The following is a 14,817-nucleotide window of genomic DNA, read 5'->3' as shown; positions in this document are numbered from 1 at the left end:
TATTAATGGGAAATTATGCCCATTTCTAAAATACATACATATTATTTCTATGATCTAAGGCAGTCTAAAAACATTAGTAAACATGGGCAACTCTCGCCCCATATCCAAAAACTGGAGTGCTTGTGATGTCATGTGATATAAAGTGTAGAGTTGCTCCATTGATATGAAATTGTGAAAGATTTTCTAGATGACACTGAGAACAGCCAGAACAATGTTATAAGTATATGGGAACATTTTCTGTTACAGAACTGACAACACCAATATAATAAAGTTCATTTGGGTTTAAGGGATAACAAACATTCTGTTGGTCCCCAAAATTAGGCTCTCATGAGCAGAAGGAGCAGCTCCAGACTTTATACTTCATGACATTACAAGTCTGAGACTTCTTTCTCTAGTGTCTAGATCAGAGATATCACACATACTGGCTGATCCCTTGGCCATGGAAAAAACATACTGGAATTCCTACTTTAGATGTTCACCTTTACAATGAAGGGTTTCCAGAAAGGACCAAAACGATATAAAGGTCAGCAAATAGTATTTGCTGATTAATCATAAAAAATAGATTTATTATCAGACTTTTACTGGAAATTCCCATTAAGAGTTATTACAAGCACAGGATCTCTTTTACAATGTATGTGCGAAGCTTTCAATTTAGAGTATGCATAAGAATGCATTTTCTTTGTTGATCAACATTACAGAAAAAAGGGCCACATATAGAATAAAGACGGTGGTCCCAAGTTGGCTGGTACATAATGACAAGTTCCTTTGATAGGGACAGAGTGATATTCACACTCCACCATAGATTAATGAAAAAGAAATAGAAAGGTGCATTTTGTAAAGAGAAAATATCTAATACAAAAATGTATCTATTCAGTAAAGCTTCTCATTGTTTAGTAAATTGGCACCAGAAATGTTGCCATTGTAGCTTTTAAAATAAAGGCTATAATGTGAACACAATTATAACTTGTCTTAATATTCACTGTGACGTGACAGATGAGCTCAGGTCCGTGGAAGTTGTCAGTGTTTTTGGATTTTGCTTATATCTGTCTTTCACTTTGCATAGTTAAGTCTTAATTTGCATTTATAGATACAGTGATAAACTGTGTCCACTGTCAGTGGTTTTAGTGTCCCGAGCTCATTTTGTGATATCCTTCAGTCATGTTGGTATTTAATGCAGTGCAGCTTTATGGGTCAAAGGTCATGGCTATTCATTTTTGGTTTTAGCCTTGTCTCTTTATGTATTTCTCAAGGCTCCTTTTCATGCTATTATGATAGGTAATGGATTTGAACACCAAATATCTTGTTTTGTAATGTGTTCCATTGTGTTCAAAATGAATAGTTTTTAGTGATGGATGAAACACCTGTGTTTGTAAGTGTATTTTAGCATTATCTAATCTAGACCCATTCAAAGATGTTTGTTTTTAATGACTACAGTCTATAACTATACTACTACACACACTGGCATGCAGCATTGTCACAGTGCACAAAGAGGTGTGCATGAAGTGAAAGGCACATAAATAAATAATATAATGTCATAAGTTCACAATGACACTCAGCTTTACAGGACTTTAAATTCCAGTATTGTGAACTAAAAACCTTTCTTTAGCACTTAAAGTTTAACTGGTATGTTAGTGTTTTTGATGGGCATTGAAATGGTGATGAGCCACCAACACCTCATCTCAAAAACCATCACAGCAGGATATACACATCATGAATGGGCCTTTCACTAGTTATCTTCTGTTGACCCCATTCAAAGAGGTTTTTGCAACCCAGAACTAAGTTTTTATTATTGTTATATCTATTTTTTGGTTGTTTTTGATAACTATAGTTGGTAACACATAGAGTTGTAAATTAGTTGGCAAATACAGGGCTGGTATACAGCATTGTCACTATGGGCACAGAGAGTGTGCATGAAGGCATGTGAGATTGCTAAAATAAGTTTACATTGACACTCAGCTTTACAGGTCTTTACATTCCAGTGTTGTCAACTGGAACAACTCTTTAGCACTTAAAGTTTAACTAATGTTAATGTGTTTGATGGCCATTGCTAAAAATTCAGACAAACAGAGCCACTGAGAGCCAAGATGCCCCTACTGCTTTAGAGGGCCACTTAATAAATAATTACCTTTCAATTATTTTTCAGTGATATTACATACATGTGGTTATTATGTCACTTCCCAGCAGATGTTTCTTCTTCATGTGAAAAACATGTTTAACTCCTTTTTTGAATAGCTTGTAGTCAATTGTGCAATTGACGACAAATGTGGAATTCTGCTTGTATTTCTACTCTTTACAGTTTAACATTATCTACCCAACATCCACTTGTTTAACACAGGAAAGAGGAAAGCCATGTTTCAGTCAGATACAACATCTAGGATATGAGAAGTAAGCAACCCTGAAGCCCAATGTGTAATGTCCTCACACCATAACGACCATCAGCCAGCTAGAAGAAACCATCCCCAGACTGCAGGGAATCAAGGCCTGACAGATTTTCACAGGCTGACTTGCAGAGAATCAAACCCCTCACCCACTGCAGGTCACTCACTTCTCAGTGGCAGCAGTCTCCACTGTTCAACGCTCAAAGTTAGGATCTGAGAATCATATGGGTGCTGGTCACTCCAATTCCTTCAGTGTAGAAGAAATTATATATTTTTGTCCACTTCATCAACTGAAGGCCAAGTAAATATAAAAATATATCTATAAAACTGTGTGTGAATGTAATAAAGACAGATTGCTTTCTAAAGAATGCACAAAGCCATTGAATCAAAATGTACATAGATCATACAGAGATGAATAACATTTTTTCACACATATGAATACTCAGCCTCTTTTAGGGATGCATCTTACTCCATAAATGTGGTAATTTTACGTGTCGGCATCATCTTTCTGAAGTTGGCAATACTGTATTATAGGCATCATTAATAATTTGTTAACTGACTGTTAATTATACTTTTGTCAATACTCCTTGATAACCAATGAAGAAATGATAACTAATTAACTTTACCCATTATAAGTAATGTTATAGATTGTTATTTTATTAGTCAAATACCAAGACTTTATACAGTCTTGTATAAATACATAAACTAAGTATTAATGGTTTCCAACTAATTTGTAAACCTTTGTAAAAACAAAAAAAATAAATTATACAATATAAATATCTCTTGGATAGATAGACCAAATATTTATAACACTTTGTTAACTATTAATAGTTGGTTTGAAAACTGTTTATAAACATTGTTTGGATGGTTTCTATAAAGTTGCAACTGCTAATGGTAATAAACTGTTAAACTGTTAACAAATACCATGTAGCAGATCTTGAAATACTATTTGGAAGACCATTATAAAGTTGCAGTTGCTATTTAAATCTTTTGAGTCACTTAATAAATAATGTCTTTTCTAAGCACTTTGTAAGGTATACATACATGTTTGCCTTCATCATTAAATTTTTAATAGGTTACAAAAGTTGCAAAACAACAATAACCCACTACATTTATCTTTGGCTCAAAGTTGCATGTCAACATTGACTTTCTGTTCATATATGTTTAAAATGATAATCACACAATCAGGACACAAACATGTACTCTTTATGTAGCTCACCTATAAAACATTTAAAAGGGCCAAATTAGTTTTACTCATACAATCAACAACCATTGACAACATTTTAACTATCTAAATAATGTTTGTAGATGCTTTACAGAGTATCTAATTCTGTAGTATTGTTTTACCTCTTTAGTTAAAACAGAACCTTTTATTATAATTAGAATAATGAAATGTAAACTTGAGGCAATAACCTGTGCAACATCAAAATGGTATGTCATGAAATAACAGATGTAATCATTAGGTAACTGAATATGTTCAACTACTTAAATATCCATAATAGTACAAGTTTTGAAAAAAAACAGTATTTAAAATGGGAATTAAAGTGGAGAATTGTATGCCCATCTGCATAATTTCAGGGTGTTCTTCCCAATAATCCAGGGATGTTGTACTAACCAAGATAAGCAGTGTGTGCTACTTGTTAAACCCAGGATGGGGAATAAGCCACGTTTCAGTCAGTCTAAATCAGATACAGCATCTTGGATATGAGAAGTTAGCAACCCTTAGCTCAATGTGTCATGTGCTAACGACCATCGTCAGCTAGAAGAAACCATCCTCGTGACTGCAGGAATCAAGGCCTGACAGATTTTCACAGACTGACTTGCACAGAGTCAAACCCCACTCACTGCAGGTCACTCACTTCTCAGTGGCAGCAGTCTCCACTGTTCAACATTCAAAGTTAGGATCTGAGAATCATATGGGTGCTGGTCACTCCACCTCTTCAGTGTAGAGGAAATTACATATTGTTGTCAGCTTCATCAACTGAAGGCTCATAAATCTAACAATATATCTATAACACCATGTGATTGCTTACTTAATAATGCAGAGCACCACTGAATCAAATGTTTAACATCTTAGAGAGATGAACAACAATTTTTCACAAACAAAATGAACATTTAACCTCCTTTAGGGATGCATTTCGCACCATAAATGTGCTGATAATTTTACATGTCAGTGTCATCTTTCCTAAGCTGGCTGTTAACAGACTGTTAATTTCACTTTTGTCAATACTACTTGATAACTAATAAATAAATTGCAACTACTGATGGTACGCTGATACACTTGATACACTACTGATGGTATATTGTTAAACTGTTAAAAAATACCATGTAGTGGATCTTGACATATTATTTGGGAGGCCATTTTAAAGTTGCATTTGCTGTTTTAAATCTTACAGTCACTTAAAAAATGCTTTGTTTCTCAGCGCTGTGTTACATGCATACACGTTTCTCCCCATTAAATGTTTTATAGGTTAGAAAACTATTTATTTTCATATATAAGTTCAAACTGATTTATGACCAAACCTTTTAAATTTATATCACTGCAGCTCAAATGAAAAGGGTTCAGGAGGTGAAAAATGGACTACATAAATTCAACATTACAGATCAATAACAAAACCTATGTTACAAAACTACAATAATCCACCATGTATTTTCTTTGGCTCAATGTTGCATTCTGACATTTTATTTCTGTTTCTGAATATGTTTAACATGATGATCAGATTTATCACTCTTACTCTTTAGTTTTGTTTTTACTCCTATAGTTGAAACCAAACCTTTTATTATGATTAGAACAATTAAATGTTAACTTGGCACAATAAACTATGTAACATCACAATGGTTTGCCATGAAATTCATGTAATTATTAGGTGATTAAATATGTTCAAATATTTAACTATCCAGTAAAAAAGTACTACTTTTGTATCAGTATTCAAGCTAGTGGAATTTGAGGGAGAATTATATGCCCAATCTGTAAACTTTTTAGGATGTTCTTCCCAATAATCCAGAGATGTTGTACCAAGCTAAAATAAGCACTGTGTGCCACTTGTTAACTCCAGGACAGGGGACAGACCCATGTCTCAGGCAGTCAGAGTTGGATGTAACATTCTAGCTAATATAAATTAGCATCTCTGAAGCTTAATGTGGAATGGCCTATTGACCATCGTCAACAACAAAGAAACCAACCCCCACACTGCAGAGAATCAAGGCCTGGCACACGCTGACCCCTCACCCTCTCCAAGTCACTCATTTCTCAGAGGCAACCTTAAAGGCACATGGGTGCTGGACACTCCACTCAGTCAATGTGGAGGATTGTTTAATGCTTACATCATAAACTAAAAACCCTTTAAGGAATTTGAAATTCTTCATATAAACCAAAACTGTGTTGAATAATAATAAGTCCCTCTGGTCACTGCAGCATGCACACAGAGAGATGGCAAATCATTTAATCCAATACAAAATGAGTAGTCAGCCTCTGTTAAAGACACAATCCATAAATGTGTTGGTAATTTTGCATGCCAGTACACCCATTTAAAAACTCTCAGTTCCCTCTCCTACAACAGAAGACTTTAAAGGTCGTACACAGCAGACAATCCAATCCAAATCTCTCTATTTTTATTTTACTTGAAAGTGAATCCTATTTGATCCTAGTTCTGCAGTTTTTGTATTGTTGGCTGTTTTATATTTCTTTAGTTGTTTTAGTAGTTGTAGTTGTTTTGGTTTTCTTGAGATCTAGTAATGTATATACAATTTTGTCTGTCTAATGCAGATTTAAGATTAATTTAAAACATTGAGAAAATATAAACAAAACAAACAAAACAAAACAAGAAGTGTCATTTTGTACAGGCCAAGAGGGGACAAAGTGTGGACTGACTTTCCTTTTTTAGAATTTAAAGTTAAAGTACAGCCAAAAGTACAGCCAAAAACCTATAGAATTTGAAATAGTTCATCTCAGCAGTTGAACAGAGGGTTTCAGAGGTTAATCATTCCTCTAACTGACTTATCCCTGTAACTGAGACAAACTGATTGCTCACAAAACTCCCATATTATAAATACCATTAAAGATTGCTCTAGTCATTTATATCATGATGGGTTGTCAATGTGTTTTCAACACAAGGTAAAAAGGAGCACACTCTTAAACAGCAACTCAAAACTTATTCAGGTGCACGATTCAAAAAGCAATGTACGAAAAACTAAAATGATATTTCTATTCCAATTTCCTAAAAAATAAATAATTTTATTATTACATTTTTGTAAGATTATTTTCTTTGAACAATAATGCATCTAACTTCTTTTTTTTTCCTATTCTTTGTCATTTATCCATGTTGAAATGGGAATGTCACTCTATACTATATATCTAAGATGGAACTTGTGTCATTATATACCAGCCAACAGTGGACTCCATGTCACTTTATACAACTCAAGTGTGGACCTCTTTTCTGTAATGTGGAGCTTACAAATAAAATGGATTCCTATAGATGGGCACACATACATTGGATTTCAACCATAACAATAAATGCCAAATTCAGCTGATTCCTGTGAATTCTGGGAGACCCTGCAATTTTGTCAAATCACTGCAACTATACAGAATTCTTAACTATTTAAACCGGTTAAAATCTGATTTTCACTGTATGTCTGCCCACAACTAATCCACTCAGTTCCCTCAGTTGCCCTCTAAGTATTTCTGAGTGGCTCTGATGTTTTACAAAGAAGACTTTGGACCAGCAAAGCTATTTTTAAATTATTTGCTTCATTTTATGCAAATATTGGTTTGAAAAGGCATCATTCAATGATGATGAAACTTTATTCTTTTTTTAAAAAAAAAAAAAAATAACATTTTGTTTTAATATTCTTTTCCCAATAGAAAAAAAAAAAACTTTAAATCCTCAAAAATAAAACCTAAACTTGCATGGCATTTTTTTGCTTGTAAAACTGTTAAATGGAAGTTTTGAGTATGTCCATCCATATTCTCAAGTGATGCTAGCCACGCAAGATGTATGCAGATGTGCCTCGTGGTTGTCTGGCTGTCTACTGACGTATAATAACACGCCGCTGGCTCTGTCCGCTATGTTCTCATCTCACATCATCCTGCCATGATCCAGATTGATGCAGGTATGCCAAAAGCACTGACAGAGGGAATGTATTTGAAAAGTTAACAATGAGAATGGACTGGGGTAGCCCCCTTTTAAACACAGTGTCAAGCTATAAAATGGTAAAGACATCCACAACGGCTGAGCCTTTATATTCAGTTACAAAATACATACTTACAGATCCTTTTAGAAGCAAAAAAATTACATGATTTAGTTTAGATATATTTACAAGTAACTTGTGTCATTATGTACCAGCCAACTGTGGACCCCTGTTGCTTTATACTACACAAGTGTGGACCCTTTGCCTGTGTAGAGTAGATCAGCAAATAAAATGCATTCCTGTGATTATAGAGAAAAAAACATATGTACATTGTAAGATTGACAGAAATCTAGTGCTTCTAGTGCATCTAAAACTCAAAGGGAGTTTTGGAGGATTGAGCTAATCTCAAGGTTGTTAAATTCTGATAATAAACTAATTTAAGCAATTCATTAAAATTAGTAAAGATCTTGCTGGTATTTTCTCTCTCCACATTTTCTTTCCTACCCTTATTATTATTATTATTATTATTATTATTATTGTTATTGTTATTTCTCCTTTCTTTAGATTTAAAATATTTCCTTGCCCTCTGGGGAAGTTTATTGTAAAACAGTGTCAAGCTAGATGGTTAAGCCATCCACTAAAACTGAGCCTTTATAGTTTGTTATAAAATATTAGTTATAATTATAATAATCACAGTCATTGTAATCATAGTTGAGGAATAATTTTGAATTATTTAGGTGAGATTCTTTTGTGTAAGTCTTATCTATCTCATTTTATTTATTCTTACATGGTGGAGTGTGAACGCCACTCCATGCTATCCAAGAGGGAACTAATTGTCATTATGTACCAGCCAACAGTGGACTCCATGTTGCATTATCCTATGTTTGGACATGTTTTCTATAATGTGCACCCCACAAACAAATTACATTTCTATGTACAGACAGAGTGTATATTGAAGTATATTGAAAAACTGATTGACATTCAGTGCTCGTGAAAACTGGTCAGGTCAGTATCGCTAGGACTGAACAACTTTAAAGGTCTAGTCAAGGTCTGATGTTACATCATTTTACATAATTAAACCTAAAAAGAAAAAATCTTACTGCTGATCATTTTATGTAAAGGTTTATTCTGCTTGGATTATAGTTTTCTTGCTTTTTTAAGGCTCTAAAATACTGATTTCTCCTGCCTTCTGGGTAGCCCTTTATTTTAATACAGTATAGAGCTTAAAACTTATGAAATCACCTAAAGCCAAGCCTTGAATTTTAATGCAAAGACTAATAACAAATCACTTTTCAGGAGACTGGTGTCTTTATTAACCCTATCATGCTATTTGTATCATATTTGATACATTACATTCTGTGGCCTTCATGTCACCCACATTAACATTACTAAAGCCTGTTTAACGGCCCATCTGCAGTCTGAAAGGCTGCTGGGGAGAGGAGTGTTAAAAGCGACGTGTGTGAATGGGTCGTTCAAATACCAGCTCCAACCAGGAGGGAGAGCTCTGAATATGGCTATAAACACTACACACACTTTGGTCCCTCTTGGCAAAATCTGAAAAAATTTCACCAGAGGCCATAACACATGATTTTATGATGATTTAGAGATGTCCAAGTGGGGACTTAAAATGTCCCCTGTTAGTTTTGCCGTTCCCTGTTGGTGACTGTGTAACGATGAGTATGTTCCCTGTTATATATATGCGCGAGTGCACACACACACACACACACACCAGAGGGCAAACAAGGCTTTTGAATAGTATTTTTTATTCTGTTTGCAAGCATGACAGTGGTTGCTATTACTTGTTCACACATACACACAGTGTTTAGTTGGCTTTTGTTGGATGGATTTGTATCAACAGCAATCTGAAAATATTAATTGCTTTAAACTGTTTTGTTAATGTTTGACTGTGTGTGTTCTGTGTCTTTTTTTCTCTCCAGATCATCACTCAGTATGTTTATGAGCTGTTGGAGAAAAAGTGCAACATGACTAAAGCAATCCTGCCAGTAAGTACCCAGAGTGAAAAGAGGCATTTTCCTCTTTGATTTATGCCCTTGAAGATTAAAGGGAGCATTAAATATGAAAATTGACGTAAATGCTCAGGCTTCAGAGTGTGATTATGATATTGAGTGTCCTGTTTAAAAAAATAAAGAAAAGGGGATTGTGAGGCGTCAGCTCTCCTCATTCTCTATCAGTCTTTGTCTTTCTCTTTCTATCTCACTCAGTTTCTCTCTTACTCCCTCTCTTTCTTGTCCCCCCTCCTCTGCCCACATCCTTTGTGCAAAAGTGTCTCCTCAACAAATTAACTGTATTGTGACGTGTCATTTCAAAGGCGCAGAGGCGCAGCATGCTGATGCTTAATCTGTTTTGCATTCATTTGAGCTGAAGGGGACTTTCTACTCTGCCATCATGGAGTTATTCTTTGCCCAGCTCATCCAGGCTCACAGCACACACTTGATCCCTTTTATTTGTTGTTGGAAGCATGTTTGTCTCTTTTTGCCCCCCTTTACCCCTCCATCCGTGCTCTTTCGCTGTTTATAAAAGTTAGGATCATTTTTCAGGCTGCGTTTATAGGGATGTTAGGCAGCGCTGGTGTTTAGAAGCATAGCAGAGTTAGCTCCGGCGCTAACAGTGTCCATAAATCACCTAGCCAGGGACTCAGCGCCTTTCATTAGCCCCTATACACTTTTACTGGTTTATCTGCCTGGCCTATTTATCTCATTATTCCTCTGGAAAATTGCTCTGTTCTGCTTTTCTGCCGCCCACCCGCCTGCGTGTATACGGCGTGTGTGTGTGTGTGTATGTGTGTTTGTGTATTAGTGGTGGGTCCGTCCACCTGCATGGCATTGAACTTGTGACCGCAGATTTTAAGAAGATTAACCACAGCCAAGTATAGGGAGAGGGAATGAGGGAGCACAAGAGAATAAAGGGTAAGATTTTCTCCCCCACTCGGCTCTCTTTGTCTGCTTGGATTAAGTTCTTGCAGCTGCCACCCATGGCTTTTATGGACAGTGTTTGTCTCCTTAGAGATTCTTCCAGGCATACTTGTGAGGGATGCAAAGACGCATGGGATGTGGACGGAGCACAAGCACGCACACACACTAACTCACTTAGCCTCTCTTTCTGTCTGTATTACTTTCTGCCTCAGTTTTAATCACACAAAGGCTGTTTTCTAACCATGATTATTGATGATCAGTGTACTGATGCGTATGAGCTTTTTTAATTATGAAGGCCACAGAGGAGAAAACTGTTTCTCCTCAAACTCATGCATGTTACATAAGAAAATTTCCCTCTTCATCATCATTATCAGCGATTCTTTGAAGCAGCAGAAATCAAAATCTGATCTTTTGCATTTGCTGCTGTTGCATGGAAACAGCAAAGATTTATTTTGATTGAGTTAAATGTCCCCAAAGCCTATGAAATTACATTCAAAGCATGTAGAGCTGTTCAAAAACAAACAAACATAATTTGTAAAATATACATTTTTCAGAGATTTTTGGGATTTTCCAATATTAATGTCTGTTAGTGACATATGGTAACCCGTGTCTTCCTGAACATTTAGGTTGATGCTACAGAAGATGAACCCACCAGTTTTATATACCTGAGCCCGGATGCCTTGTCCAACCCGTCTAAGCTGCTGGTGTTGATCCAGGGCAGTGGTGTGGTGCGGGCCGGTCAGTGGGCCCGCAGACTCATCATCAACCAGGATTTGGACTCAGGGACACAGATCCCCTTCATCACCAGAGCCATGGAGGTAGGGGGCACAACAAAAGGGGTTCAGGCTATTCTGTTGGATGCTGAACTGATTTTTTGATCTTTGATCCGAGATTTCCTGTTTTCATGTTTACCCAAGAGGGGCAGGTGGGCTGAGTGGACATGACACGTAAAATATTAGAAGAGGATTTATTGTGCAGCGAGTTCTAAATACTTAACAATTACATTTTTTTTATGCCTTTGCAATGGCAAGATGCATTATATTTTTGGGCTGTCCGTCAGTCCATCCTGTTCTCATGAATGTTACATTTTGAATGTCTTAAGAATATTATTCGAAATTTGGCACAAGCATTACTTGGACTCAAGGATGAACTGACTAGATTTTGGCAAAGGTCACAGACTAGACTTTGCACTCATCTCATTATGTGACGATATTATCTCAGGAACACCTTGAGAAAATTTCTTCAAATATGGCACAAACGTTTGCTTGGACTTAAGATTGAAGTGATTCAATTTTGGTAGTGAAAGGTCAAAGTTACTTTGACCTTGCTTCCTTCTCATTCTTGTGAATGTGATATCTCAAGTACACATTACAGGAATTTCTTCTAATTTGGCACAACTAGAATGAACTAAAAAGAAATGACCTCACAAAACATTTATTTGGCCATAAAATCCTGTGCCACTTTTGACAAAATCACACAGATGTCTCCTAGGATAAATAATGAGGTGGTAACATTTATTTTCCAAAAGGTCAAAGGTTGACTTCACTTTGACATCATAACATTTTCTTTCCATTATTCAGTATCATAACTAGGAAACAGAAGGGGAGACATTTGGTCATATACTGAATGTGTGACACTAATATTGGATGCCCACCTTGAAACTGTGCTGATTGTGTGGATCTTCTGTGTTGCTGGGTTCAAGATGTGTTTGAAGCATCAATATTTTAGAACACGTAGCTTTTCTTTAGAAACATCCACATCTGAAGTACTGTCCACTTTCATGGCAAGATGTCAGACAGACATGTACATAAACTGTAACTGCAACTTTACTGGTTCACAGAGGCATACAACCACAAGGTGGTAATTGTAGTTTTTGTTGTAGTTCTCTCCTTTGCAAAGAGTACAAACTGTCGCACATCTTCGGTATGTAGAGTTTTATGGGCTTCTAAATGAAAAAGTCATGCGGTGTGTTCATTGTGTGGCAGTTGTTACCACCACTACCACAGTGGTTAGCCTGATGGGCTATTGGTGTAACAAGGGTAACATACACTGTTTATTTGAAAAGCAGACTTGAATATTTGGGCCTGTGGAAGGCATTGTGGCACTGTCAGAAGCAAAGTGTCCTGGTATTTTGGGTTTTCTTGTGTATGACTGGAGGTTTGACTGTGATTGCGGGTAATTTGTTGTTTCTTTCATAGCACAGACTCTGGATGTATTGCATTGACTCAGTTCATTTGAACAGTTCATTGTACAGTTTAGACCAGTGCTGAATGGAGAGGAAACTTTGTCCCGGGGTCATATAAGAAATTATATGATGCTGAACCGTTTCTGCACTCCACAGCATCATATAATCATAGAGGCAAATAATAACAAGCAGACATTTAATTACAGGCGCAAACATTGACTCTTAATGCTAATATTACTGTACAGTCCTCAACCCAGAATTGAGGCTTATGCTGTTCTTGTTAGTGAAATGAAGCATATTCCTGAACATGAACATTATTGTCCAAAAAAACATTTTTATATTTATATAATGAATGATTCCTACGTATTCCTGTGTATTCATGGGTGACTGAGCTGAAAGAGGAAGATATAATGTATTATGAAATAAAGATTAGTTTTTCTTTCCCAACCGTATGATCACACACGAGTGTATACATCTGTGTGTCAGCAAGCAAAAAGTGGCTCTGCCTGTCTTATTATTTTCATCCCCATCTCTGTGCTCATTTGTCAGCCCAGCCACGACTACCTGTGTAATTTCATCGGCCTGCTGTTCAAATTGACTTAGGGGAGATCCTGCTCTCCCTCTCCCCTTGTTCCCTCGTTTCGTCCATCTGAATGCCATAAAGACTTTCACTGCTGTGTAAAGGCCGCTCCTGCTGTGTACAACAACGGGAGAGGTTTGGGTTGCGTGCGTGCGTGCCCATGTGCATGTTAACGGATGATTCGGCTACACTGAGACTGTCTTTGAATTACGGTTACCCCGGCTGGTATTATGGTTGGAGAAGGCAGCGGTTGTGCAGTGAAAAGTCAAAGTGACAGCTTAGATATAGAGAACGAGGTGTGTGTAGTGCGAGTGTTGCTCATTCATCATAGTAAACAAGAAATCGTGTTCTTACACCCTGACAAATCATCATTCAGGCATTTACCACACACAGGCCTTGTACTCTGCTTGTGCACTGCAAAGACAGGCACACACATTTACATTCACTTCATGCTGTCTGCATCTATTACGGGCATGTTTGCAGTTTATTATGTCATACTGGGAAATTTGTGTGGATGTAATTTTTAAGTGCATACAGGAGTTACAGTTACTATTCAGTCTGAAGAGAGAAGCTGATCTAGTGACTCAGCACTGATATAAACAGGTAGAGATGCTACCTTAATTTGCAGGCCTGCAGCACCTAAGCATGAAAACGTGTTTGATCAACAAGCCAAAAATAAATTACAGCACAGAAAGGTGACAGCTTTGTGACACAGCAAATACTGACAACAAAATCTGCAAAAAGTGCCATATTAACAGCAGAATCCCAAGATGAGGCAAGTTAGTAAAGAGACCACTTAAAGGACTGGCAATTAGCCATTATTACACTGTCAGTGCAAGAAACCCTAGCCTTAATGTGGCATTGGCAGGTAATAGTTTGCTGGTTTTCCTCTCAGCCTAACACGCTATACGGTGATTTTGATGATTAGATTCACCTCAAGCAGAGAGGAACGAGACAACCTATGTTATCAACAGACTAATCAGCACTATAAAACAATGAGAATTAAACCCAGATGACCTCTGTCATGCAACACACCCATACTTATATTGGCAAAGTTATTTTTGCTTTATTATATTAAGTGTTTGACATATAGCTACAATAAGTTTCTAATGTTTGATGATCAGTTACACATTTTTAATCTGTAGACTTGTTTAAGCCACTAATTCATCACTCTGACAGAGAAATCCCATCTCACTTTTAAAGATACTGTCTTCTACCTGCAATACAGCACCAAGACAAACACGCATGAGTTATGCATTCATTTAAATGTATCTCTTGAGTCAATGTTTACAGTGAGTACCTGACTGGTCAGCCAAGTGGGTAGCTGACACCCAGCATGTTATATTTAATCTCCTTGTAGGAAGAGAGGTGCAGCAGAAATGTTGATGACTAGGTAAGGTCTGAAACATGTGAAGGAGACATCCTCTGTCCAGTGACAGAGGATGTCTCTACACCCCTGTTGCACAGAGGTATTAATGTTATACCACTGACCACATCGGCACAGTGATAAACTGGTTAACACTGTAACCTCACAGCCAGAGGGTCCCAGGTTCAAACCAGCAGCTAGCTGGGGTCCTTCTGTGTGGAGCTGGAGTTTTCTCCCCTTGTCCATGA

The 14,817-nt window shown here is 36.8% G+C and overlaps 1 protein-coding gene across 7 annotated transcripts in view; it reads left to right on the top strand.

Moving 5' to 3' along the window:
* arb2a (ARB2 cotranscriptional regulator A) overlaps positions 1–14,817 on the top strand; it is a 245,622-nt gene that overhangs the window by 26,662 nt on the left and 204,143 nt on the right. For all 7 annotated transcript variants that reach the window (XM_042488204.2, XM_088076907.1, XM_088076908.1 and 4 more), the window contains exons 5-6: positions 9,443–9,508; positions 11,065–11,256. In XM_042488204.2, coding sequence (XP_042344138.1) covers positions 9,443–9,508; positions 11,065–11,256 — 258 coding nt within the window. The remainder of the gene's footprint in view (positions 1–9,442; positions 9,509–11,064; positions 11,257–14,817) is intronic.

This window comes from Plectropomus leopardus, chromosome 4 (assembly GCF_026936395.1).
Source record: "Plectropomus leopardus strain MGB_pleo_1.0 chromosome 4, ASM2693639v1, whole genome shotgun sequence".
Taxonomy (NCBI): Eukaryota; Metazoa; Chordata; class Actinopteri; order Perciformes; family Serranidae; genus Plectropomus; species Plectropomus leopardus.
The sequence above is the reverse complement of the archived record's forward strand: the minus strand, read 5'-3'. Positions and strand labels throughout refer to the sequence as shown.